Here is a 25,000-nt window from a genome sequence, read left to right on the forward strand (position 1 = left end):
TATATATATATATATATATATATATATATGTGCTATATATATATATAGCACAGTTGTATTTATAATAAAGAAACAGTTTTTATACAAAATTGGGTGGTGTATATATTTGGGGTGTACCCATAACATTTCATCCGTAATGAATATATTTACAATGTAGGTTGTATATACTGTTATACATATGTATATAATATAAATATAAATATATATATATATATATGTGTATGAATATATACATGGATGTATTTTATGTAGAATGTTTTTCACAGATTTAAATATACACAAAAATAGATATAAATGTATTTAGGCTGTGATGCATACAGCTCCGGTGACTGTTAGAGAAACTTCTTTTATGAAAAAACACCGCGAAAGTGGTCTAGGGTTTATGTTAGAGGGTTTAGAGTTTAGTGTTTAGGATTTAGCGTTTAGGGTTTGCTGCAGCAGCTTCTGTTGGCGGCCGCCTTCTCCCTGAGGGTGTTAAGGGTTTAGAGTTAAGGGTTTAAGGGTTTAGGGTTTAGGGTTTAGGGTTTATAAGCGAGTCGGGTGTTATAATCAGAAGCGTTTATTTTCTCTTGACTTCCCAATCAACACTTTCCTCTTATTATTATTCAAAATAAAAAAGGTTGCAGCAGCAACAGAGGCAGCAAAGAAGCAGCTTTAAAAGCAGCAGTTAGAGGAGAAACAGATAAAAAGAAGAACAAGAAGAAAGCGAGAAGAGAGCAAGAAAAGAAAAAGAAGAAAGAAACAACAATGTGGTTTCTTGAGGTGTATAGACGCAAAGACGAAGTCTTTCAGGAGTATCTCGCGCAGCTCAGGTGTATATACACCTCCTCAACAGCAGCAAATGCACCTGTTCAGCTTGCTGCTGCTCTCTCTGCTGCTGCTTCTGCAGACCCTGCAGCAGCACATAGCATCGACGTGTCTCTAACAAACGCAGCAGCAGCAACAGCAGCCCTCTAAGCATCGCCATAGACAGAAAGACAGCGTTGCATGCAGCTGCGAGCAGCACAGGAAAACAGAGAATACGCTGCTGCTGTTGCTGTTGCTGCTACTGCTGTTGTTGTTGTTGCTGTTCGTGCTGCTGCTGCACGTTCAAATGTGCTTCTTCTCTGCAGGGAGAGAGAAAATAAAAAAGAAATAGAGACAGCAGCAGCAACGAAGCTGCAAGCATTTTTTCGGGGGTTGCAATGCAGACAGAAATATCTTATCCTAAAGTGAGAGGTGTCTGTACACTCAAGAGTGTGATGCCTGCTGCTGCTGTTCTTGCTGCTGCTGTTCGTGCTGCTGTTTTGCTGCTACTGTTCTTGCTGCTCTGCTGCTCTTGCTGCTGCTGTTGGGGTTGACGCTTTGCTGCTGTTTCTGCTTCGGTGCAGCTTTTACTTTTGCTTTTTTCCTAGTGCTGCTGCTGATTTGCTGCGGGTATTTAGCCTTTGCTGCTGATTTTGTTTTGCTGCTGCTGTTGCTGTTGCTGTTGCTGTTGCTGCTGCTATTATTAGCAATCTTCTCTGTGTACAACACAAAGCAAATAAAGCAATAAAAACATATAAACAGAAGACAGAAAATACATTTAAAAACAAACAAAAAATAAACAAATAAACAAAGGAAGAGAGAGAGAGAGAAAGAGATAGAGAAGGGCAGCAACGGCAAGACGCACGAAGGAGACACTTCATTTACTTACTTTGTTTATTTTATTAGTTATTTATTTATTTATTTATTTGTTTATTTTTAGGAGATGCTCAGCAGCAATAGGAAGAGCGTTTAGAGGCCACATCGCAAGAAGAAAAGCAGCAGCAATAAGAGCAGCAGCAAAACATCAGCAGCAATTTACTCTCCTCTCGTGTGCTGCAGTTGTTATTCAAAGACAGTAAGCAAGAGCAGCAGCAGCAATAATACTGCTGCTGTTGTTGTTGCTGCTGCATCTGCATTACGTTGCTGCAGCAGCAGCAGTAAAAGCAGCAGCTGCAACGGACTTCCGACCCTACAATCCCGCAGCAGCAGCACCAGCAGCACCAACAGCAGCAGCAAAAGCTGCAGCAGTACCAGTAGCAGCAGCAGCAGCAGCAGCAACAGCAGCAGCAGCAGCAGGTGTTTCTTTGTTGTTTGTGCGTTGTGTAGTATTCGAGGGCATCTGAGCCGCATGCATTTATTAGACATGAGGGAGAGACAGAAGTTTTTACTAAGGCTGCAGGAGACAGTAAAGCATTGAAGCACAATGTTGCTGCTGTCTCTTGTTCTGTCTCTTTATCTTTTTCTTTATCTGTCTCTTTATCTTTTTCTCTATCTGTCTCTTTGTCTGTCTCTGTCTCTGTCTTTATCTCTCTATCTCTTTATCTTTATCTCTCTATATTCTTTATCTTATCTCTCTATCTCTTTATCTTTACCTCTCTATCTCTTTATCTTTATCTCTTTGTCTCTGTCTCCTTCTTTGTCTTCTCCTGGTTGAGGTGTACGTACAGCTGAACATCATCATAGAAAGAAGAAGACAGCAGTTTGAGGTGTATGTGCAACTCAAGTTAGAGATATTGTTGTTTGCTGCTTCAGGGCTCCTCTATGCTGCAGAGTCTCCTTAAAGAGCAGCAAAATATACAACACGGCAGACAGGTTTGCTGCTGTTTCTCTTTTTGCTGCTGCTGCTGTTTGTCTTTTTGCTGCTGCTACTGCTTGTCTCCCTGCTGCTGCTGATGCTTGCCTCCTGTTGGTTGTCTGTCTCCTTTTTGTTGTTTGTCTGGTTTTTATTTTGCCTTCTTATCTTTATATTCTTTTCTTTATCTTATTGTTTTTATTTTACTGTCTCCTTGCTGTCTCTTTTGCTGCAGCTGAAAGCAGCTGAGGATCTTGCTGCACGATTTGCTGCTGCTGCTGAGAAGAAGCATCACCTCCTCTCCACCCACGCCATTCCGGGTACCTCTTCCCGCTGCTGTTGCTGCTGCTTCTGCTGTTGCTGTTGCTGCTGCTGCTGCTGTTGCTGCTGCTGCTGCTTCTGCTGTTGCTGCTGCTGTTGCTGTTGCTGCTCTTGTGGCTGTTCCTGCTGCTTCTGCTTTATTCCCGTTGTTGCTGTTGCTGCTACTTATCCTGCTGCAGCAAGCTGTAGCAGCAGCAATTGCTGCACGTCTCTGTATGGTGGCCCTTCACAGCAGCGGCCAGATCCGCAGTGCTGGTGCTGTTGCTGCTGCTGCTGCTGTTCCTGCTGCTGCTGCTGTTACTGCTGCTGCTGTTGCTGTGTTGAGGTGTCTCTGCATGCGTCTCCTCAGGTGTATTTATGCAGCGACCTAAAGTTGCTGCTTCCACGTACAGGCGAGAGACGCGTCTGCAGCAAGTGCCTTCTGCTGCTGCTATTGCTGCAGCAGCAGCAGCAGAAGCAAAAGCACAAGTCACCCCTAGGAAGCTGCTAGGAGTGCAGATCGACGCTCTGCTGCGGCAGCCCCACAAGGCTTTAGAGGCGCTGCTGCCAGCAGTGGCTGGCGAAGCAGCAGCAGCAGCACCACCACCACCACCCCCAACAGCAGCAGCAGCTGAAACAGCAACAGCAGCAACAACGGCAGCAGCAACAACAGCAGAAGCGACGGAAGCAGCGGTGGAAGAACTGAAATACGCCAACGCTCTGCTTCTCTCCCAGCTGCCAGCGCAGCAGCAGCAGCAACAGCAACAGCAGCAGCGGAAGCAGCAGCAGCAGCAGACAGGAAGGACAGCAGCAAACATCAGCACCGCAACGGAGGATATTCAGCATTAACACACAACAAAACAAACAAAACAGAGGAAGCAAACACAAAACAAATAATCTTAGATGCAACTCAAATACACACAAACACCGCCACGCAGCAGCAGCAGCAGTAGCAGCAGCAGCAGCAGTAGCAGCAGCAGTAGCAGCAGCAAGCCAAGTTAGGCAAACGAATGAAGGCAACTTAACAGTTGTCCAGGAGGAAAGAGTCACCCGTAAAATGCAGCAGCAGCAGATACTGCAGCAGACAGCTTCCTCGTCTGCTGTAGCAAACGACAGGCACTTGCTGCTGTCCCTGCTGCTGCTGCTGCTGCTGTTTAGGTAAGCAACTGTCCTAGCTAACAGCAGCATGTGCTAAGGTTTTGCTGCTGCTGCTGCTGCTGCTACCGCTGCTACGCTAGTACGGGTATAGCTGCAGTTGCTGCTGCTGCAGTTGCTGCTGCTGCAGTTGCTGCTGCTGCAGTTACTGCTGCTGCAGCTGCTACTGCTGTAGTTGTAGCTGCTGCAGTGGCTGCTGCTGCTGCTAAGCTTCCGGCGAGTCTCTCTGATCCTCGCTAATAGGAGAAACATCAGCAATTTCATTTGGCTGTGCAGCAGATTGCTGCAGCAGCTGCTCCAACGATGCTAGGGTCTCCCGCTGCTGCGGCGACAGCACATCTTCCTGCTGCTGCGCTTGTTGCTGCTCTTGCTGATGCTGTTCCTGCTTCTCTTGCTGCACCTGCTGCTGCGGCAGCTCGTGCTGCTGCTGCTGATCCATTTCTTCTTTCTCCTGTCGCTGCAGCTCCTGCTGCTGCGGCTCCTGCTGCTGCAGCTCTTGCTGCTGCAGCGCTTCCTGGTGCTGGTGTTCCTGCGGATGATGCAGCAGCTTCTGCTGCTGCTCGTCGTGCTGCTGCTGCTGCTGCTGAGATGTATCCAGCGCTGCAGACACGGTGTCCTGCTGCATCAGAGTCGGCTGTTGCTCGTGCTCCTCCCGCGGCTGCTGCTGCTGCTGCTGCTGCTCATCGACTGCCATGTGCTGCTGCACTTCACAGTCTTCTGCCTCCCTTGAGGCCCCTGTAATATCTGCAGCGCATGCAGCCCCACTATCTGCTGCCTGAGGCATATCCGGTGCCTGCTGCTGCTGCTGCTGCTGCTGCTGCTGCACCTCTGGCTGCAGCAGATCCGCCTGCTCCTCATGCCGCTGCGATGAGTCCATCTGCTGCTGCTGCTGCTGGCACTGTTGCTGCTGCTGCTGTGCCTGCTGCTGCTGCTGCTGCTGCTGCTGCTGCGGTTGGCTTGTTTTCCGAGCAGGCAGCGGAGCTGCTGCTGCTGTGAAGTGGCTTCTGCGGCGGTGGTGTGGGGTAAAGAGAAACACCGACAACGGAACAAACCTGCAGCAGCAGCAGCAGCAGCAGCAGCAGCAAACATCATGAAGGCACTCCAGGAGATAGTGCAGCTGCAGACGATCCCCACAACAAATATATATCAACAGCAGCAATCGCAACAGCAGCAACCGAACAACCGCAGCAGCAGCATTAGCAAGCAAGCACGGCAGCGGCGAAACCACACAGCAAGCAGCAGCAGCAGCAAGTGCAGCAGCAGCAAGTGGAGCTGCTCTTCCAGTTGCTGCTGGTGCTTGTAGATAGACGCAGGAGAGGCAGAAGAGAAAAAACCCTTGAGCCCACTACCCACCTAAATTGCTGCTGCTGCTGCAGCTGCAGCAGCAGCTCAGGCGTTAGCAAACATCCATGCAAATCTGCAGCAGATGGCTGCGCAATGACTTCATACACCTCCTCCTCCTGCTGCTGCTGCTGCTGCTGCTTCTGCATTCCCCCGTGTGGCCTCCAGGCAGTTTCGACCTCCCTTGTACTGTTTTCTGCTGCTGTTGCTGCTTCGGTTGCTGCTGCTGCTGCTGCTGCCTGTGGCTCTGCAGCGTTCCCCCCGCAGCTGTCAGTGCTGCTGCTGCTGCTGCTGCTGCTGCTGCTGCTGCTGCTGCTGCTCTTTGAAAAGAAAGAAGCTATTGGCGGCAGAGCAAAGACTGCAGTCTGTGAAAAGAAGAATGTCTCGAAGAAATGATTAGGAGACACAAGCGGTGCATGCAGCCGCTGCCCCTCAACCTCCTCGTTGCTGCTGCTGCTGCTGCTGCTAAGTGCAGCAACAGAAGAAACAGCAAATGGTAGCGGCAGACGCAGAGACACAGGAGACAACAAACCCAGCCAATCTGCTGCAGCACCTGACTTCCTCTTCCCTCCACCTCCTGCTGCTCCCGTGCTGCTGCTGCTGCTGCTGCACGCGCACCGAGGACCTTCAGACCCCTGAGACACGCTGCTGCTATCGCAGCAGCAGCAACCTTTGCTGCTGCTGCTGCTGCAGCTGTTGAGGGCGTCTTCTGCAGCAATCAGGTGTAGCAGCTGCAGCAGCAAATGATTCCCCAAGCAGCAAATATACTTCAAGTCGCGCAGCAACAAAGAGCGAGATAGCTGCAGCGGGTATAAGCCAAAGTAAGTGGAAGGCAGCACGGCCTCAGCACACTCCTCAACGCTCCCGCTGCTGCTGCTGCTGCTGCTGCTGCTGTGGGATGAGGCCACGCACGCAGACCAGGAGGCTGTGACAGGTAGCAGCAATCCGTGTGTTTCTGCTGCTGCAGCTGCTGCTGCAGTAACTTCCTCTGTAGTGGAGTCTGCTGCTGCTGCTTCTGGGTCTGAAGCTGCAGCATTGCTGCTGTTGCTGCTGCTGTTGCTGCTGCGTTGAGCGCCAATAGCAGCAGAGCTTAAGGCCCTCAAAACTGCTGCGGCGTCCATACACCTGGGAAGCAAAAGCCAACCTGCAGCAGCAACACCGCAGCGCAGCAGCAGCAGCAAGTCAGGCACCAACAGCAGCAAAACATGCGGTGCTGCCTACAACAGCAGCAGCAAAACTACCATCCAACTCAGCAGCAGCACGGGAAACATATCCAGAGACAGCTGCTGCAGCAAGAGCAGCAACAGCGAAAGCAGCAGCAGCAGCAAAAGCAGCAGCAGCAGCAGAAGCAGCAACGAACCGTCTCCTCTGGCCCTCGCAGTCTCAGGGAATTCAAACAGCTGCCAGCCGCACATCTCCTGCTGCAGTGCAGCAGCAGCAGCGCTGCCCCAGTGTGCCTTCTGCAGCAATGATCAGCACACAAACAAAGACGCACTCGTCAACAGCAGCAGCAGCAGCAGTAGCAGCAGCAGCAACAACTGCAGCTGGCACCCCTAAAAGGAATCTGATAGGAGGAGACAGCGTCAATGGCTGCCTCCCATCTGCAGCACCAGCCTCGTCACGACCTATGAAGGCAGCAGCAGCAGCAGCAACAGCAACACCAACAGCAGCAGCAGCAAGAACAGCAGCAGCAGCAAGAGCAGCAGCAGCAAATACTTTGTCTTACAGCGAACGAGGCGAGGAAGGCGTCGAGCTGCGAGAGGAGATGCCCCGTGAGGATGTTAGGGAGGTGCAGCACCCGCAGCAAATGGCCGGCAGCAACCATTCCTTCTGTCTCCTTAGCAGCAGCAGCACTTGCTGCTGCTGCTGCTGCAGCAGCAGGTTCCGCATCGCCTGCTGCTGCTGCTGTTGCTGCTGGTGCAGCGGTCAGGGTAAACTGACTCGGAAAGTTAAAACCTTCGTAGCTTAACCACTCCGCTGGATATATACCCCGTGCTGCAGCAGCAACAGCAGCCCAGCAGCAAAAAAAACAATGCAGCAGCAGCAACAGCAGGAGCAGCATACACGCCCCAAGGAGACACGCTGATGCCAACCCACGAGAACAAAACCGAAGCAAAACGCAAAAGGAGACAGAGAGACAGCCGAAAGCAAAGAGCAGCAACAAGCGGAGACAGAGACACAGCAGCAGCGGCAGCACTAGCAGCAGCAGCAGCAGCAGCAACAGCAGCAGCAGCATGTCTCACCTGTTTGTTTCTGTAGAAGGTCCTTGAGGGCCTTGTCCACTGCATCCGAAGCAAAAGCCCCTGACATCTTCGCAGCAATGGAGAGGAAGAGACCCCAAGGAAACCAACTCGTCTCCTCCTGCAGCAGCAGCAGCAGCAGCAACAGCAGCAGCAGCAGCAGCAGCAAACATATAGCGCCACACACCACTGCCAACCGTTGCACTCACACACGCGCAGAGACTGCAGCAACGAACAGCAACGGACTGCAGCAAGCAGCAGCAGAAACCAGCAGCAGCACCCAATTGATTCGCTGCAGCAGCATAAGACAGCAACAGCAGCAGCAACAGCAGCAGCAACAGCAGCAGCAACAGCAGCAGCAAGACGGACTCCCTCTGAAGGCAAAATCTGATAATTCACAGCCGTTTCTGCTTCGCCCTCATGATGGACCCCCTCGCTGCTTGCTGCTGCTGCAGCTGTTGCTGCTGCAGGTGTTGTTGCAGCTTCTTCGGTCCCATTGTCGTTGGCGCTGCTGCTGCTGCTGCTGCTGCTGCTGCTGTTGTCGTTTGTCTCTGCGGCGTCCGCACGACCCTCTGCTGCTGCTGCGCCGCCCGCGTCTCCTGTTGCTGTTTCTGCTGCTGATCCATCTGCTGCTGCACCTGCTGCTGCATCTGTTGCTGCTGCTGCTGCAGCTGCATCCTCCTCTGTAGCAGCAGTTGCTTCTTGCACGGCGAGCTGCTGCAGAGCAGCCGGAGGCAAGCTGAAGTATAAGTGCTGCAGCAGCAAACGAAACAAACAAAAGCACCAAAAGATAACAACCAACAGCAGCAATAACAGCAGCAGCAGCAGCAATGACAGCAGCAGCAGTAGCGACGACAGCAGCAGCAGCAGCAGTATTTAGATAGCCTACCTTGTTCCCTGTAAGGAGACAGTAGCTATTCAGAGCTACAGCAGCAGCAGCAGCAGAAGGCAGCAGCGGCCCCCCACGAGGTAAGACAAGCCCAGCAGCATCGACTGCTGCTGCAACTCCCTTCATGTCTTCTGCTGCTGCTGCTGCTGCTGCTCCTGCTGCTGCAGGCGCGTCTGGCTGCAGAGGAGACACCAGAGAGGCCTCAAGAGCGTCTCTGCTGAGGGCCCCGCAAAGTGCTTCACTCCAACACAAAGAAGCACTAGACTCTCTGCAGCAGCAGTAGCAGCAGCAGCAGCACAAGCAGCAGCAACAGCAGCAGGTAAACCAGAGTGCTGCTGCAATGGACAGGCCCCAAAGCGGAGGAGACGCAAACGCCTATCCTAAACCCTAAACCCTAAACCCAAACCCCCAACCGGAAGCACTAAACCCTAAACCCTATACCCTAAACCCTAAACCCTAAACCCTAAAGGACGCACACACTGCGTGCGCAGATGCGGAGTTGTCCTTCAGGCCACAGCAGCAAATGAAGTTGTACGCATCTCTCTCCCTTCGGCTTCCGCTCTGCTGCTGGTGGCGCTGCTGCTGCTGGTGTTGCTGCTGTTGCCGGTGTTGCTGCTGCTGGTGCTGGTGTTGTTGCTGCTGGTGCTGGTGTCGTTGCTGCTGGTGCTGCTGCTGCTGTTGCTGCATCTGCTGGTACCGGAGATGCAGCTTCGTTTGCTGGTGTAGAAGTTTGTGCTGCTGCTGCAGCGGGAGTGTCTCCCGCAGCAGCAGCGGTAGGGGTCTGTCCCTGTCCCTGCTGCTGCTGCTGTTGCTGCTGCTGCTGCTGTTGCTGCTGCTGCTGCTGCTGCTGCTTTCTAAGGGAGGCGAGGGTTTCTGCTGCATCTTCCACTGCCCAAGCAAAGAGCGGCACCCTCAGGAACTGCTTCAGCAGATCTGCTGACTGCAGCAGCAGCAAACCCCAGCCAGCGCAGCGACCGCTAGAAGGGCATGCACCTGAAAGGAGACAGACACATAGCAGCAGCAAGAGACACCTGAAAACAACTCTAGACAAATGCACAAACCTCGCAGGCAAAAAAAAGCGAAGACAAACAGCAGCAGCAGCAGCAGCAGCAGCACCAACAGCATCAGCAGCAGCAGTACCAGCAGCATCAGCAGCATCAACAACAGCAGCAGTACGTCGTATCTTACTGAGCAGCAGCGTGCACGGCGGAGCATTCCACCTCCTGAAGTGCTGCAGCAGCAGCTTTTTCAGAATATAACAACGAAGATTAGGAAGAGATGTTAGCAGCAAAGCGGGGCGGGGCCGGGGCCCCAGGGCCCCCCTCCAAGGCCTCGGTAAGCGAGAAGGCCAGAGGTTTACTCGCTTCTCTTCTGCTGCAGCACGCCCTGCTGCTGCTGCTGCTGCTGCTGCTGCTGTTGCTGCTGCTGCTGATGATAAGGGTCCTGAGGCAGCCGGTCTTGCTGTTGTTGCTGCTGCCGGTGATGGTCTTGCTGCTGCTGGAGATACACCCGCATCTCCCGAAGAAGTCAAGGAAGCAGAAACCGAATGCTGCTGCTCTTGCTGCTGCTGCTGCTGCTGCTCCTGTTCCTGTTGCTGCTCCTCCTTCGGCTGCTGCTCCTGCTGCTCATGCTCCTGCTTCTGCTGCTCCTGCTGCTTATCTTCCTGCTGCTCCGTCTTTTCCTGCTGCTGCTCCGTCTTCTCCTGCTGCTGCTCCTGCTGCATCTCTTGCTGCTGCTGCTCCGTCTGCTCCTTCTTTTCCTGCAGCGGATCTTGCTGCTGCTGCTGCTGCTGCTGCTCCTTCTCCTCCGCGTGCTGCTGCGGCTGCTCTGGTTTTTCCTGTTGCTGTTCCTGCAGCTGCTGCTGCTGTTTGCGGTCTTGCTGCTCTTGCTGCTGCTGCTGCTCCTGCCGCTGTCTCTCTTCTCGGTGCTGCCTCGTTTGAGTGTCTCTAATAACAGCAGCAAACTGCTGGAAGAGATCTACAATCCGCACTGTCTCCTGCTCCGGGTGTACGTACACCGCATCGCTAACAACCCACGGGCTCTTCACCTCTGTACCCGGGCCCCCCCTGCTGCAGCAAACGCAACAGCAACAGCAACAGCAGCAGCAGCAGCAGCAAATACAGCAGCAAATACAGCAACAATTACACAGCCAACTGTACCAACACCCTCAGCAAGCATCCCGCTAGGCATACGATAAACAGCAACAGCAGCAGCAACAGCAGCAACAACAGCAGCAACAGCAGCAGCAACAGCAGCAGCAGGCTTACGAGGAGGAGCGCAGTTCTCCGATTCTGTCTCTAACACTGAGTGCTTTATTTGCATAGTATGGGGCATCCCCCTTCCAGCTGCTGTCTCCAGCGAGGGGCCCCCCCTCTCGCGGGGGCCCCCCAAACCTCCGCCTGTTGTCTGTTCTCGTGTCTGCTGCAGCAGCAGCAGCAGCAGCAGCACCGCTGCTCCCGTGCCTCCTGTGCTGAGGGGGGCCCCCAGGGGGCCCCTTCCACTGCCGGGGGCCCCCGTAGTACATCTGGGGGCCCCCCCCACCAGGAGGTGGAGGGGGCCCTAACCAATGAGGCTGAATCTGCTGCTCTCCTTGCTGTCCTCGAGCAGCTGTTCTGTCTCTTTCGACAAACCCTAACATGCCACCCCCATGCACCTGCTGCTGCTGCTGCTGCTGCTGCTGCTGCTGCTGATGCTGCAGGGAGGACCTGTACCCGTCTCGGCTTCGTGAGGGGCCCCCACCATCACCAGCATAGAAGGGGGGCCCCCTACGAGGCGGAGGGCCTCCGCGGCTGTGGGGCGGTGCATGCAGCTGCTGCTGCTGCAGCTGCTGGTGGTGGTGCTGCTGCTGCTGCAGCTCTGGAGAAGGCCTTCGAGCTCGGCTTCCGCTGGAGTGAGGAGACAGCTGTCTCTCGCTGCTGCCGCTTCTGTATCGTTCATGTGCTGCTGCAGCACCTTCTCCGCCCCGGACCCTGTGCTGCCGCAGCCTGCTGCTGCTGCTGCTGCTGCTGCTGCGGGGGCCCCCGCCTCTCGCCTCCCTACCATCATAGGAGTATGATTCTTCGTTGTAGCTGGGCTGTCTGTCTCTGTCTCTATCTCTGTCTCTGTCTCTGTCTCTGTCTCTTCCTCTGCTGGGGCCCCCCCATCGCTCTCTCCACTCCCTAGGAGTATCTGCTGCTGCTGCTGCTGCTGCTGGGCCGGGGGCCCCATCTCCCGGCAGCCTGTCTCTGTCCCTGCGGCTGCTGTCTCTTCTGCTTCTGCTGCTGCTGCTGCTGCTGCTGCCGAAGTAAGCCTCAGCAGACCTGGTGTCGTCTCCCCAGTTGCTGCGGTCCTGCTGCTGCTGCCGCCTACGGGGGTCAGTTTGCTGCAGCGGGGGCCCCCGACCAGCAAACCCTAAACCCTCTGCTGCTGTTGAATTCATGCTTCTGTCTCTGTCTCTGTCTCTATTTCTGTCTCTGTCTCTGTCTCTGTCTCTCTGTCTATCATAGCTATGCCAGGGCCCCCCTCGGTCCTGCTGCGGCCTGTCGCTCCAGCTGTCTCGCTGCTGCCGCTGCTGCTGCTGCTGCTGCACACCGTACCTGTCAGCGGGCGCACCGTATGCAGCACCAGCAGCAGCGCTGTTGTTGCTCGCTGCAGCAGCAGCAGCGCCGTAGTCGTACATGTTGCTGCTGGGGGCCCCCCCTTCATAACCTGCGTCTCCCCTTCTATGCCAAGGTGCAGCAGCAGGACCATTCGAGTGCTGCTGCATCATCTGCTGCTGCTGTGGCTGCGGCTGCTGCTGTTGGTGCTGCAGCCCGGGGTGCTGGCGGTGGGGATCGTAATGCTGCGGCTGCACCTGCTGGTGCTGCATGTGTTGCTGCGGCTGCTGCTGCTGCTGCTGTTCATAATCAGCGGCAGAGTAAGAACGATATTCACTTCTAAATGATTTGTTGCTGCGCCTCTCCCACGGCCCCGGTGTCCTTAGCCGCTTCCTATCCTCCTGCTCCTGCAGTTCATATAGCTGCTGCTGCTGCTGCTGCTGCTGCTGCTGCTGCAGGTGGGGCTGCTGCTGCAGGTGGGGCTGCTGCTGCAGGTGAGGCGGCTGCTCTGAATGGTGCTGCTGCCTCTCACTGTAGTCGCGATAACCAGAAGAAAACCCCCTGCCGTAAGAATCCACCCCCTGCTGCTGCTGCTGCTGCTGCTGCTGCTGCTGCAGCTGCCAGGGAGCTCCCGTTGCTGCTGGCTGCTGCTGCGAAGGATGTGGTTGCTTCCATGGAGCAGCATCACGAAGCTGCTGCTGCTGCTGCGGCTTCTGTTGCTGCTGCTGCTGCTGATGCCAGGGAGCCGAAGCTATCGATGGACTGCTGCCCTGCCACTGCCGCCACTCCTGCTGCTGCTGCTGCTGGCGCTGCTGCTGCTGCGGCTGCTGCAGGTCCTCAGGCTGTGGTCTCTGCGGCTGCATGCGTTGCTGCTGCATATGCAGTTGCTGCTGCTGCAGTGCAATTTGCTGCTGCTGCTGCATCATCATGTGCTGCTGCTGCGGCTGCTGGTTCCAGGGGGCCCCCCCAGCAGCATCCGCGCTTGAGGCCCCGTATCCTGAGCTGCAGCAAAAAAAACACAGAAGAAAACAGCAGCAATCAACACAGGTGCAGCAGCAGCAGCACTGGCAGCAGCAGCACTGGCACCAGCAGCAAGAGCAGCAGCACAGCAATAGCAGCAGCAGCAGCAGCAGCAACAGTGCATGAGGCAGTCCTGTGTTACCCTGGCTGAGCGGGCCCTGAGGCATTCGATCGCCATGGTGGGAGAGACATCGCTGCAGCAACAGCAGCAGCAACAGCAGCAGCTGTTTAAGTTATTCCTCCTGCTGCTGCAGCAGGCCTGGGGACAGCAACGGCGCAGCGGCGAAGAAAGCAATCTTCTGCTGCTCTGTGAATGCTGCAGCAGTGCAGGGCCCTCTGCTGCTGATGTTGCTGGTGTTGCTGCTGCTGGTGCTGCTGATCCTGCTGCTGCTGCTGCTGCTGCTGCTAATGCTGCTGAGTTGGCAGCGCAGGGGGGCCCACGGCAAAGACGTACAGCCTGGGGGGCCCTGCTGCGTTGCTGCAGCAGCAGAAGCAGCTGTAGAAGCAAAACAACAAATAATTAGCCGTTTAAAGCTCCGGGGAAAGAAAGGGACACAAAGCTGCTGCTGCTCCCGCTGCGGTGGCCGCTGCTGCTGCTGCTGCTGCTGCTGCTGCTACGGTTGCTGCGGGGCTGCTGCTGCAACAACACAACACCAGATATAGATTGCCTTACATCGCTTTAATGAGGAGACCCCCTGTCCCTTGTCTCCTCTAGGAACAACAAGCACAATCCCATGCAGCAGCAACAGCAGCAGCAGCAGCAGCAGCAGCAGCAGACCAGCAGCATGCACCAGCTGCAGCCGCAGCTGCTGCTGCTCCCGTTGCTACCCCAGAGTACAGCAGCAGCAGCAGCAAAGAAACGTCAAAGGGCTTTAGCAGATTGTTTCTAAATTTATTTATGCATTTGTTTGCTGCTGTTGCTGCAGCTCCCGTCGCTGCGTCCTGCTGCTCCAGCTCCCGTAGTTGTTTATACTGCTGCTGCTGCTGCTGTTGCTGCTGCTGCTGTAGCTTAGTATGTCCTGAGTTGGTAGAAGAATATCTGCTACACCGTAGTATGCAGCGCATGGAGAGACAGCAGCACAGCGATTGTCTCGAAAGGTAGAAAAAATAGCAGCAGCAAAAGGTTTGGTTGAATTTATAGGAGAATAAATGGCCTTGCAGCATTTGCTGCAGCACATAGCAAGCTGTCTCCCCTCCCCCAGCAGCAGCAGCAGCAGCAGCAGCAGCAGCAGCAGCAGGCCTTAGGGTCTCCCTTGCTTTACCAAGATGATATGGGGGGCAGGGGAGAGACTACGCATTGCTTATTAATAAACTGCTGCCTTACGTCTGTTAGCTAGATTGAAGCCAGCTGAGGCCGCTAGAGAAGACAACAGGGGCTCTTGCTGCACTTGGGGGTGCAGCAGCAGCAGCAGCAGCAGCACGAGACAGCTGCCAGCGGCACACTATGCTGATGAATAGGGATCAGTCTGCTGCTGGGTTTAGGGCCAACGTCTGGGAGCCTCTTTGCATTGATCTCATCTAATTATCTGCTGCGCATGCAGAGGTAGTAATAATAAATGATGAGTATATGTATATATATACTCGTCAGCCCTTCTTATATGACTGGTAAAGGTGTCGCTGGAGAGCAGCTGACGAGCTGCAGCTGCAGATAAAAGCTTCTTTATTATAAGAAGAGGAGGCGCAATAATATTGGGTATATATTAACAAGACCGCCTCTTCTCCAGCACCTGTTCAAGATATGGAAGGCTTAATGCATGCGTTGCGGTGTAGGTGTATTCCCAGATCAGCATGCATATAACAGGCTAACAGGAGATGGGGCTGAGAAGAATAAAAGAAAGGTCTTCATAAGTATAACTCTTGATCAAGAAGCATTAATAATACCTGATAAACACAAGGACAATGGCGGGCTTGCAACCTCCATAACAAGGCGTCATTGAAGACAAGCAGAGATATCGCTTGAAGGAAGGCATTAAAGAAAAGGCAGTCGGTAACAGGTTGAGCTACAGAAAGACAACAACTGAGGCTGCGGTGAAGAGGGACAAGCAACTTACTTGTCTATTCGCTGGTGCAGTCTCTAAGACTAAGCCTTGCGGATGGCTGACACGGTAGATGTATCTGCAAAACTATGAGGGTAAGTGAGACTTTGATTGAGGAGGGGGTTGTATTACCTTGAAGAGTAGCTCCTATAGGGCCTGTTGCTGCGGTATAACTGCTACATGTGCAACTGGAAGAAGCTTCGGCTGAAGAAGAAAAGAAGTAAATTAAGACAGCAAAGCAACACCCTTTCGCTGACTAAGCTCAAAAGAGTGTGTGCTATTTGCGGGAGAGGCGGGGGCAGATGTAGCATGGTTTGTTTGCCTTAAGAGGCAGCCTATAGACAAGCAAAAGCATAGCAATTGTCTCCAGTGCTGCTGCAAACAGCAAACAGAGAGGCAGTAAGAAAGAGCTGCGAAGCGTTTGTTGCAAGCGGCGCACTTCAACTCATCTCAGGCCACCGCTTCTCTCCGCCAGCCCCAGCCGTTTGGGCAACAATACTCAAAGACTCCCGGGGTTAAAGAAGAGATCTCCTTCCTTCTAGCAAATGTCTTCGTGTGTACTGTTGCTTAACCCTACCTCTCTTCTGCTACTCCAGCCTCAACTACATGCATTTTGCGTTCGCAGCAGATCAGGCACCGGTTGGATGTTAGGAAGCAAATAACAACGATGATAATATAATATTAGCACTAGTAATTTTAATGATATTAATAATTGCCGCTTCTTATTTAGTAGCGCAATCTCTCATTTGCTGTCTGGTGCTGTCCCTCTGTTTGCTGTGGCTGTTGCTGCTGCTGTAGTCAGTCTGCTGCATTGAAAAGACTTGTTGAACAAATACTTTATACGAAGGGCGGCAGCTGATTTATTATTCTCCTTTTGTCTAGAGAGTTGCTGGAGACAACAGCGAAAGAGCATGCACGCTGCTGGTGAGTAGGAGCAGCGGCAATGAAGATAGAGACAGATTAAGACAGAGAAAGAAGCAGATTATGTATCAAGACAGCAGACAAGAGATACTCAGTCTAGAGAGATTGAAACCGTGGCAGAGTGTGTTGGAGAGGAGACAGAAAAAACATAGACAGCTTTTTTCTAAGGAGACAGAAGAGGAGACAGTTTCTCTCTCGTGGTCTGCAGCTCACCTTCTGTCTCCCACTCCTTCTACAAAGCAGCAACAACGCATGCAAGCCTTGCATGCACTATAATAGCAGACAACATAATATAATATAACATATATAATACAACAACCCATTATATAGGATAAGATAAGATCATATAGTATATAGCATAAAATAGCACAATATTGTACAATACGCAACAAACAATGTTTAGTAGAGTGTACAACCATCAAGGTATAATATACTTTACAATAAACAAAGTATGTAGAATAGTATACTACAGTATAATATAATATTACATTAAATATTATCTGCCCACATCATATAAAATATACAGCAAAAGATGTATTAAGAATTGCATGTTATACACTGTACTGTACAACTGCCGCTGTTGATATGGGGTTATTTGTAGTGCTGTTTATTTGCTGTTATTGTTTCTTATTTGATGTTGCATACACGATGACAGTTCAGTTGAGAGGTGCATATACACCTCAAGAACCTTCTCATAGCGCTCTAGGGGGCTGCAACTGTTGTTTTTATTTCCTCTCATTGTTTTTTCTTCTTTTGTTTATTTAGATGTTTGTTTATTATTATTTAAGTGTTTATCTGTCTACGTAAGCATTTGTTTATTTATTTAAACATTTGTTTATTCAGTTAATTGTTTGTTTTCTCCTCCACATCTTCTCATTGCCGAGCATCTTCACTGTGCATACACCAGGAAGGGCATGCAGAAACATTTGCTACAGCAGCTTGAGGCTTCTTGAATATCAGTGTTAACAGCGTGTGCTGCTCGCTATTTGCAGCCTAGGGTTTATGGTTGAGGTTGTTTAAACGGAGGGGGGTTAGGGTTTAGTGTTTACGGTCAAATATCTAGGGTTTAGGGTTTAGGGTTAATGTGTGCGGTTTGGGTTGAAGACTAGGGTTTAGGGTTTAGGGTTGAGGCCTAGGGTTTAGGGTTTAGGGTTAGGGATAATACGCCAATATTAGGCTTTCATTACTGAGGTCTGCCGTTCGATGTTGAGAGTCTCTGCTTTAAATGCTTAGGGCGTAGGGTTTAGGGTTTAGGGTTTAGGGTTAAATATTTTGGGTTTAGGAATGTAGGTCTACTGTTAAGGGTTTAGGGTTTAGGGTATAGGGCAAAGAGCTAACTGTTTGGGGTTTAGGAATTAGGGTTTAGCGTTTATAGTCGAGTACGTATTGTTTAGGGCTTAGTGTTCAAGGTTCAGGGTATGCAATTTAGGGTTTAGGGTTTAGGGTTTAGCCTTCAGGGTTCAGGGGTTAAATGCTTAGGGTTTCAGGGCTTAAGGTTAAAAGCTAAGCGCATAGGATATACGGTATAGGATTTAGGGTTTAGGGTTTAGGGTTTATGTTTGAGGGTTTAGGGTTTAACTTTTAGAGTTTAGGCTTTAAGGTTGATGGCTGAGTGCTTAGGGTTAAGAGTTTAGGTTTCGCGACTAAGGGTTTAAGGGCTAGAGCTTAGGGTTTAGGGTATAGGGTTTAGGGTTTAGGGTTTAACGCTTAGAGTGTTTAGGGCCTAGGGGTGAAGGCTTAGATCTTAGTGTTAAGGGTTTAAGTTTGGGTACTTAGGGTTTAGGGTTAGAGTTTATGGTTTAGGGTTTAGGGTTTAGGGTTTAGGGTTTAGGGTTTAGGGTTGGCTGGCTGCGCCGACTGGTCGGCTGCCTCGAAGGGCCGATCGGGGGTTATTTGTTTGATAATATCGGGTGTACGTACACCTCAAAACAGACACCAAGTAGAGCTTTTCGCTAAAATATATTTAGTAAAAAGGAGAGTAAACGGGTTTGTTTAATGCTTTATTTGCTGCAGCACTGCGGCTGGCTATACCGCTGCTGGGGCCCCACGGCTGCTTGCTGCTGTTGTTGCTGCTGCTGCTGCTGCAGCAGCAGCAGCGGGAGACTTAAGCCAGCATACAGCTTGTGTAGTTTATTAGTCGTATTGCCTCTGTTTATTTATATTTAAAACAAAGAAATGCATGCGACAGAAACACAGCGAGAAGCAGCAGCAGCAGCAACTGCAGCAGCAACCCTCTCTTAAACGCTTGGCTGTGCCGCTGCAGCGCCACGGCTGCCGCAGCAGCAGAAACGCTGCTGCAGCAGCAGTAGACAGCATCATACTGAGAGCAGCAGCAGCAGCAGCGTTTCATATTGGCGTTATATTGGTGCATACAGCCCGGAAGGTTGCAGCAGCGCAGCAAAAGCAGCAGCAACGGCAGCAGCAGCAGCTCCTCCTTCCCGTCAGTCAGCAAGCCATTCCCTCCCCCTGTACATCACCCAGAAGCAGCAACAACAAAAACTGCTGCTGCTGCTGCTGCTTTTGCGTTCGCTGCAGCACGTAGCGCTTCTGCCGCTGCTGCGGCTTTGGGGGATGCTCTACTGCAGCAGCGCAGCAGCACAGCAGCAGCAGAGCAGCAGCACAGTGGCAGCAGCAAAGCAGTAGCAGCAAAGCAGCAGCAGCAGAGCAGCAGCATCAGCAGCGGCAGCGGAGCAGCAGTAAGCTCTAATGGCGAATGAGGGGTCAGGCGGCCTGGGCCTGCCTCAATCTGCTGCTGCAGCAGCAGCAGCTGCCGCAGCAGCACCTGCAGCAGCAGCAGATGAAAATCCTGTACCCGCCGGAGGAGCTGCAGGAGCTGCAGCAGCCACGCTAAAGGCAGCAGCAGCTACCACTGCAGTTGCTGCTGCAGTGACTGCAGCAGCCACTGCAGCAGATATAGCCTTTAGATCCCAAAATAGCAGCAGCAGCAGCAGCAACAGCAGCAGCAGCAGCAGCACGAACGGTGTTTCCGTCGTTCCTGATGATATTGGTGGGAGCGATCCGGAGAGCAACGGCAGCAGCAAGAGCAACAACAACAACCACAGCGGCAGCAGCAGCAGCAGCAGCAGCAGCAGCAGCAGCAGCAGCAGCAACAGCAACAGCAACAACAACGACAGCAACAGCAACAACCCGCCCCCGCATCACCACCACCACCACCACCACCACCAATCCAGCAGCAGCAGCAGCAGCAGCAGCAGCAGCAGCAGGGTGAAGGGTGGAGGAGGTGGGGGCCTTGCTTTGTGCAGCAGCGACCCTGACAGCAGCAGCAGAGAACGAGTGCTGGAGTGTCTCTCGAACTGTCTTATAAGCGAAATATCTCCGCCTTGCTGCAAACAAATAATTGTTGAGAGGAGGCTTCAGATACACACAGCGTTTACTGCTCTTGGACAATTTGGCTGCACTTCTCTGCTCTGCTGCCACATACTGCCCCCAGATCCAGACCAGCAGCAGCAGCAGCAGCAGCAGCAACAGTCGGCGCTAAGAAAGGACGGGGTTGCAAACGACAGCGACTCGTGCTCGAGCAGCACAGCTGGAAGCACTAGCAGCAGCAATAGCAGCAGCAATAGCAGCAGCAATAGCAGCAGCAATAGCAGCAGCAGCACTAGCAGCAGCAGCAGCAGCAGCAGCAGCAGCCAGGCTGAGTCTTCATGTTGTGGGGGCCCAGGGCAAGTTCGCTGCTGCAGCTGCCGCGGGGTTTGGGTGTATTCGGAGACAAAAAGAAAATTCATAGGTCGTCTCGATGCAATTCATTTGGCACGCTTCTTGCTGCACTGGCAACGCTGGCTCCGCAGCAGCAGCAGCAGCAGCAGCAGCAGCAGCAGCAGCAGCAGCAGTAACAGCGGGAGCAGCAGCAGCGGCGGCGGCACAGCAGCAGCTGCGAAGGCGTCTCGACACACAGATGATGCAGGCGAAGATGAAACGACAATAAACGGCAGCAGCAGCAACAGCTGCAACAGCAGCAACGGTAGCAATAGAAGCAGCAGCAATGGCGATGATACTAGCAGCAGCAGCAGCAACAACAGCAGCAGCAGCAGCACGGAGCAGCAAGACGACATTCCTTGTGATGCAATCGGTGCTTTAGATAGTGAAGACGCAGCCTGCCCCTGGTCCCTTTCTCTGGATGCTCTTCGCAGTAAGCTGCTGCTGCTGCTGCTGCTGCAATTGCTGCTGCTGCTATTGCTTCTGCTCTTGTTGTTGCTCTTGTTGTCGTTGCTACTGCTGCTGCTGGTTCTGCTGCTGCTGTTGCTGTTGTGGCTACTTTTGTTCGGGGAGCTCTCTGCAGCGTCTGCTGCTGGAGGCGTAGTGAGTGATGGGTAGTTGCTGCTGCTGCTGCTGCTGCTGCAAACTAGGAGCAGCAGAGACATCACAAGCAGCAGCAGCATCTTTGCTGCTGCCTGAACGAGCAAGCTGCTCGGGGAAGCAGCTGCTTCGCTGCTGCAGGTGTTGGCCATGCTGTTGCTGTTCTTTCTTTCATCTCGTTTGCTGCTGCTGCTGGTGCTGCTGTTGCTGCTGTTGCTGCTGCTGCTGCTGCAGATATTTGCGGAGGTTCTCTAGAAGGGATTCAGCGGGTGCTTCCTGACTGTGACTGCGCTACGGCCCTCCTACAGCTCCTCGATAGCGGGTAAGCAGCAGCAGCAGCAGCAGTAGCAGCAGCAGCAGCAGCAGGAGCAGCACCAACTGTAAGACCAAGTGCAGCAGGAACAGCAGCAACAGCAGCAGCACCAGTAGCCAGTAGCACCATCTGTAAGAGCAACAGAAACAGCAGCACCAGGTTCATGAACTGTAAGAGCTGGATCAGTAGCAGCAGCAACACCGACTGTAAGAGCAGCAGCAGCAGCAGCAGCAGCAACATCTTGCTTTGTTGTGTTTGCAGCGCTCCGTATTTGTGCGTTGTGAATGAGGGTAGGAGAGCCCCTTTGGCTCTCGTCTCTGCCTACGCTTTCCTTGTTCACCTAGTCAGAGAGGTAAGCAGCAGCAGCAGCAGCAGCAGCAGCAGAAGCAGCAGCAGCAGGAGCAGCAGCTGAAGCAGCAGCAGCAGAGGCACGTGCACTGAATCTCTGCATGTCTTTTCTTCTGTCTCTTCTTTCGCAGCTGCAGGGGTCGCACCCAATCCTTTCTACGAATGTCTTAGACGCTAAAGTGAGCGCTTGCTGCTGCTGCTGCTGCTGCTGTTGCTGCTGCTGCAGCTGCTATTGCTGTTGCTGGTGCTCGTGCTGTTGCCGTTGGTGTTCGTGCTGCTGCGTGTGCAGGTGCAGCTGTTGCTGCTGCTTCTCGCCTGCTGCTTGTGCTGCTGCTGTTGATTTTTCAGCGTTCCTGTGCGTTATGTGACTGCTGCCTCTGCTGCTGCTGCTGCTGCTGCTGCTGCTGCTGCTGCTGCAGCTAGGGACGTACGAAAATCTGGTGACGTACTGCGTAGACGACAGCACCGAGGGTTTTTTATCTGTGGCAGTGGAGACGGGGTTTTCTTCTATTCCGCTTGTTGACGCAAAGGGTAGGTGCTGCTGCTGCTGCTGCTGCTGCTGTTGCCGGTGCTGCTGCTGCTGCTGCCGTTGCTGCTTCTGGTGCTACTGCTGCTGCTGGTGCTGCTACTGCTGCTGGTGCTACTGCTGCTGCTGCTGGTGCTGGTGCTACGGCTGCTGCTGGTGCTGGCGGTGCTGCTACTGCTGCTACTGCTGCTGGTGCTACTGCTGGTGCTGCTGCTGGTGGTGGTGCTACTGCTGCTGCTGCTGCTGCTGCTTCTGCTGCAGGCGTTTATGTTTCTGTTTTCTCTCTCGAGCATTTTTTCGCCGTTGTGCTGAAGCTGATGAATGATGGTGTAAGAAAAATAAATTAAAATAAAAATAAATAAAAGTAATTAAAAAGGAGACAAATAAATAAATAAATAGTTAAGAAGGAGACAAATAGAGAAAGAGAGACAAACAAAGAAGAGACAGAAAAACTACAGACCCCATAGGGGTCTGTAGTTTAGGGTTTAGGGGTTTAAGGCTTATCAAGCCTTAAACCCCTAAACCCTAAACCCTAAACCCTAGAGCAGACAGAGCGAGAAGCAACACCGACAGAAAAGGAGAGGAGAGCGGCTATGAAGAGACAAACAAATGCTGCTAGAGACAGCCCCAAAGCTGCTGTTTGCATGCGTTTGATTTCGGGTGTATGCGCAGCTTACCTTAGATCTTACGCTGCCTGTTGCAGTGTATCTGCAGCAATTCCAGCAGCTGCAGCGGCAGCACCGCATGCTAGCACAAGCAGCAGCAGCAGCAGCAGCAGCTAGCAGCGATGTACAGCTGCTGCCGTCGTCTTCCCCCAGCAGCAACGGCAGCAGCACTACCAGCATCAGCACCAGCAGCACCAGCAGCAGCAGGAGAGGCGTCACAAGTGCAGCAGCACTTAGCCGCCTAAATGCAGCAGGAAATATACATACTGTCTACCGGGGTGTTGTAAGCCTCTGTCTGTCTCTTTGCTTTTTATTTGTCTCCTTCTCCGTTTCTTTGTCTCTGTCTCTCTTTGCTTTTATTTGCCTCCTTTTATTTGTCTTTGTCTCTGTCTCTGTTTATTTTGTTCGTCTTCTTTTCTGTTTCTTTCGTTTTATGCGTCATTTGCTGTCTCCTTTTGTCTGTCTCCTTTTCTTTCTGATCTCTCTCTCTCTCTCTCTCTCTCTCTCTACCTCTGTCTCTGTCTCTGCTTCTGTCTCTGTCTCTCTCTCTCTCTCTCTGCCGCTCTCTCTGTCTCTCTTTCTATCTGTCTCTGTCTCTGACTCTCTCTGTCTCTGTCTCTGCCTCTGCTTCTTTCTGTGTCTCCTTTCTTTTTTCTGTCTCTGTCTCTGTCTTTGTCTCTCTTTGTTTATTTTTTTGTCTTCGTCTCCTCCTGTTTAAATCTTTTTGTCTCCTCCGCGAGTATATATGTACGTGCATGCGTTTATATATATATATATATGTATATATATTTATATTATAATAATTATTTTGTTTTTATTTGCTGCTGCTGCTGCAGCTGAAGCCTAAAGAAGCTGTCTCCTTGACAGTGCAGCAGGCAATTGAGTTGCTGCTGTTCAGCGACGAGCAGAAGGCTATCTTCTTATCAGAGGAGTAAGCCCCCTCAGCTTTACTTCTTATCTTTATCTCTTTCTTTTGTTTATTTGTTTATTTGTTTATTTGTTTATTTGTTTATATGTTTGTTTGTTTGTTTGTTTGTTTGTTTGTTTGCTTGTGTCTCTTTCTGTTTCTCTTTCTTTATCTCTTTCTTTGTCTCTTTCTTTATCTGGCTGGCTAGCTAGCCAGATAGCTAGCTAGCTAGCCAGATAGCTAGCCAGATAGCTAGCCAGATAGCTAGCCAGATAGCCAGATAGCTAGCTAGCTAGCCAGATAGCTAGCTAGCTTGCCAGATAGCTAGCTAGCTAGCTAGGTAGCTGTCTAGGTGTGTGTTAGTGCGTTTTGTTTGTCTCTTTTGTCTCCTGCAGGGGACACGTAAAAGGCATCTTCACCTGCACTGACTTGTGGAGGTTTCTTATACCTAAGGGTGCTACAGTTGCTGCATTAAAGCAGCAGCAGCAGCAGCAGCAGCAGCAGCAGCAGCAGCTGCAGCAGGAACAATGGGGGAACGCCTAAAGAAGGCGAAGGAGACACTCTCTTCTTCTGTCTCCTTCTGCCTGTCCAGCAATTAGACAATAATACTTAGAAAGCAGCAGGGCTGCTGCAGCGCTTCATATATTAGATTCATGCAGCAGCAGCAGCAGCAGCCGCAGCAGTAGCAGCAGCAGCAGCTGTTGATGCTGCTGCTGCTGCTGCTGCTAGTGGCCTCTGTGCAGCCCTACAAGACCCGAATTGCATGCACAGAAGGAGACAGTCTCTGTGTCTCCCCGATAGTTATAATTACTGCTGCTGTTGTTGCTGCTGCACCAACAGCAGCAGCAGCAACAGCAGCAATCGCAGTTTGTTATTGCATCACCCCCTAGAGAGGGGGATTTTTACTTAGCTACACTAACAGCTACTGCTGCAGCTATCGGTGCAGTTGTTGCTGCAGCTCTTGTTCGACCTGCTGCTGCAGTTGCTGCTGATGCAGTTGCTGCTGCTGCTGCCGCTGCTGTCGCAGTTGCCTTTAGAGACACTTCATCGCTCTGAGGCCTGCAATATCTCTCGCGTCTCCTGCAGGGCATACAGAGGGCCCAAGTACCCGCATCCCTTGCAGCAGCAGCAGCAGCAGCAGCAGCAGCAGCAGCAGCAGCAGCAGTAGTAGCAGCAGTAGCAGCAGCAGCAGCAGCAGAACAAAGCCAACGCACTTGTAAGAGAGGAATGCTCTCAGGGGGCGGCTCGACACTTAAGCCGTTCCTTTGCAGCCAAAAGGCAGGGCCTTCAGGCAGCTGCAAGCCCCAAACGCATGCATGCATGCAAGTGAATGTATGCATGCATGCAAGTGAATGCATGCATGCATGCAAGTGCATGCATGCAGGTGAATGCGTGCAAGTGCATGCATGCATGCAAATGAATGCATGCAAGTGAATGCATGCATGCAAGTGAATGCATGCATGCAAGTACATGCGTGCATGCAGGTGAATGCATGCATGCAAGTGGAGGCATATTTTAAGGTGTATATAATATATATTATGTTATATATAATATATATTATATACACCATACGTAATATTATACTGTATATAGTATTTACTTTATAATATTTTATTATTTAATAATAATGTACAAGCTATAGTAAATAATATATAATATATAAACATATCTGTTATAAGTTATTATAGATAAAATATAATATAATAGACATAACACGAAGTATATTTAATATATAAAGACGCATGCACTTGTTAGTATAGACATGCTTGAGGAAATTGCTGGGCGTCTTCAAAGCAAGGAGAGGCTTCCCAAATGCACTGCAGCAGCAGCAGCAGCAGCAGCAGCAGCAGCAGCAGCAGCAACAGCACA

General features: G+C 51.9%; 5 protein-coding genes across 5 annotated transcripts in view; 3 read left to right on the top strand and 2 right to left on the bottom strand.

Moving 5' to 3' along the window:
* Positions 1–3,256: 3,256 nt before the first annotated feature.
* EAH_00038070 (hypothetical protein, conserved) lies at positions 3,257–3,727 on the top strand (the record flags this gene model as incomplete). The annotated part of the gene is made up of 1 exon (XM_013395491.1): positions 3,257–3,727. One exon carries the CDS (start codon positions 3,257–3,259, stop codon positions 3,725–3,727), a length of 471 nt encoding a protein of 156 aa, XP_013250945.1.
* Positions 3,728–4,238: 511 nt separating this feature from the next.
* Positions 4,239–13,290, bottom strand: EAH_00038080 (hypothetical protein, conserved; the record flags this gene model as incomplete). Its single annotated transcript, XM_013395492.1, has 11 exons — positions 4,239–5,085; positions 5,387–6,518; positions 6,735–6,834; positions 7,101–7,369; positions 7,618–7,735; positions 7,984–8,367; positions 8,504–8,771; positions 8,982–9,391; positions 9,864–10,572; positions 10,771–13,080; positions 13,241–13,290. 11 exons carry the CDS (start codon positions 13,288–13,290, stop codon positions 4,239–4,241), a joined length of 6,597 nt encoding a protein of 2,198 aa, XP_013250946.1.
* A 5,471-nt stretch (positions 13,291–18,761) lies between these two features.
* EAH_00038090 (AMP-activated protein kinase subunit, putative) lies at positions 18,762–21,097 on the top strand (the record flags this gene model as incomplete). Its single annotated transcript, XM_013395493.1, has 3 exons — positions 18,762–20,205; positions 20,607–20,694; positions 20,980–21,097. The coding sequence occupies 3 exons, from the start codon at positions 18,762–18,764 to the stop codon at positions 21,095–21,097; spliced, it is 1,650 nt and encodes a 549-aa protein (XP_013250947.1).
* A 443-nt stretch (positions 21,098–21,540) lies between these two features.
* Positions 21,541–21,852, bottom strand: EAH_00038100 (hypothetical protein; the record flags this gene model as incomplete). The annotated part of the gene is made up of 1 exon (XM_013395494.1): positions 21,541–21,852. The coding sequence occupies one exon, from the start codon at positions 21,850–21,852 to the stop codon at positions 21,541–21,543; it is 312 nt and encodes a 103-aa protein (XP_013250948.1).
* A 3,041-nt stretch (positions 21,853–24,893) lies between these two features.
* The window catches only part of EAH_00038110 (hypothetical protein), a gene marked incomplete at both ends in the record, with an annotated part of 420 nt that continues 313 nt past the window's right edge, over positions 24,894–25,000 (top strand). Inside the window, one exon of the mRNA XM_013395495.1 lies at positions 24,894–25,000. This exon is cut by the window's right edge and continues 313 nt beyond it. Within this exon, the coding sequence (XP_013250949.1) occupies positions 24,894–25,000 (107 nt within the window).

The sequence above is a fragment of the Eimeria acervulina genome, genomic scaffold, assembly GCF_000499425.1.
Source record: "Eimeria acervulina Houghton genomic scaffold, Eah_scaff428, whole genome shotgun sequence".
Classification (NCBI taxonomy): Eukaryota; Apicomplexa; class Conoidasida; order Eucoccidiorida; family Eimeriidae; genus Eimeria; species Eimeria acervulina.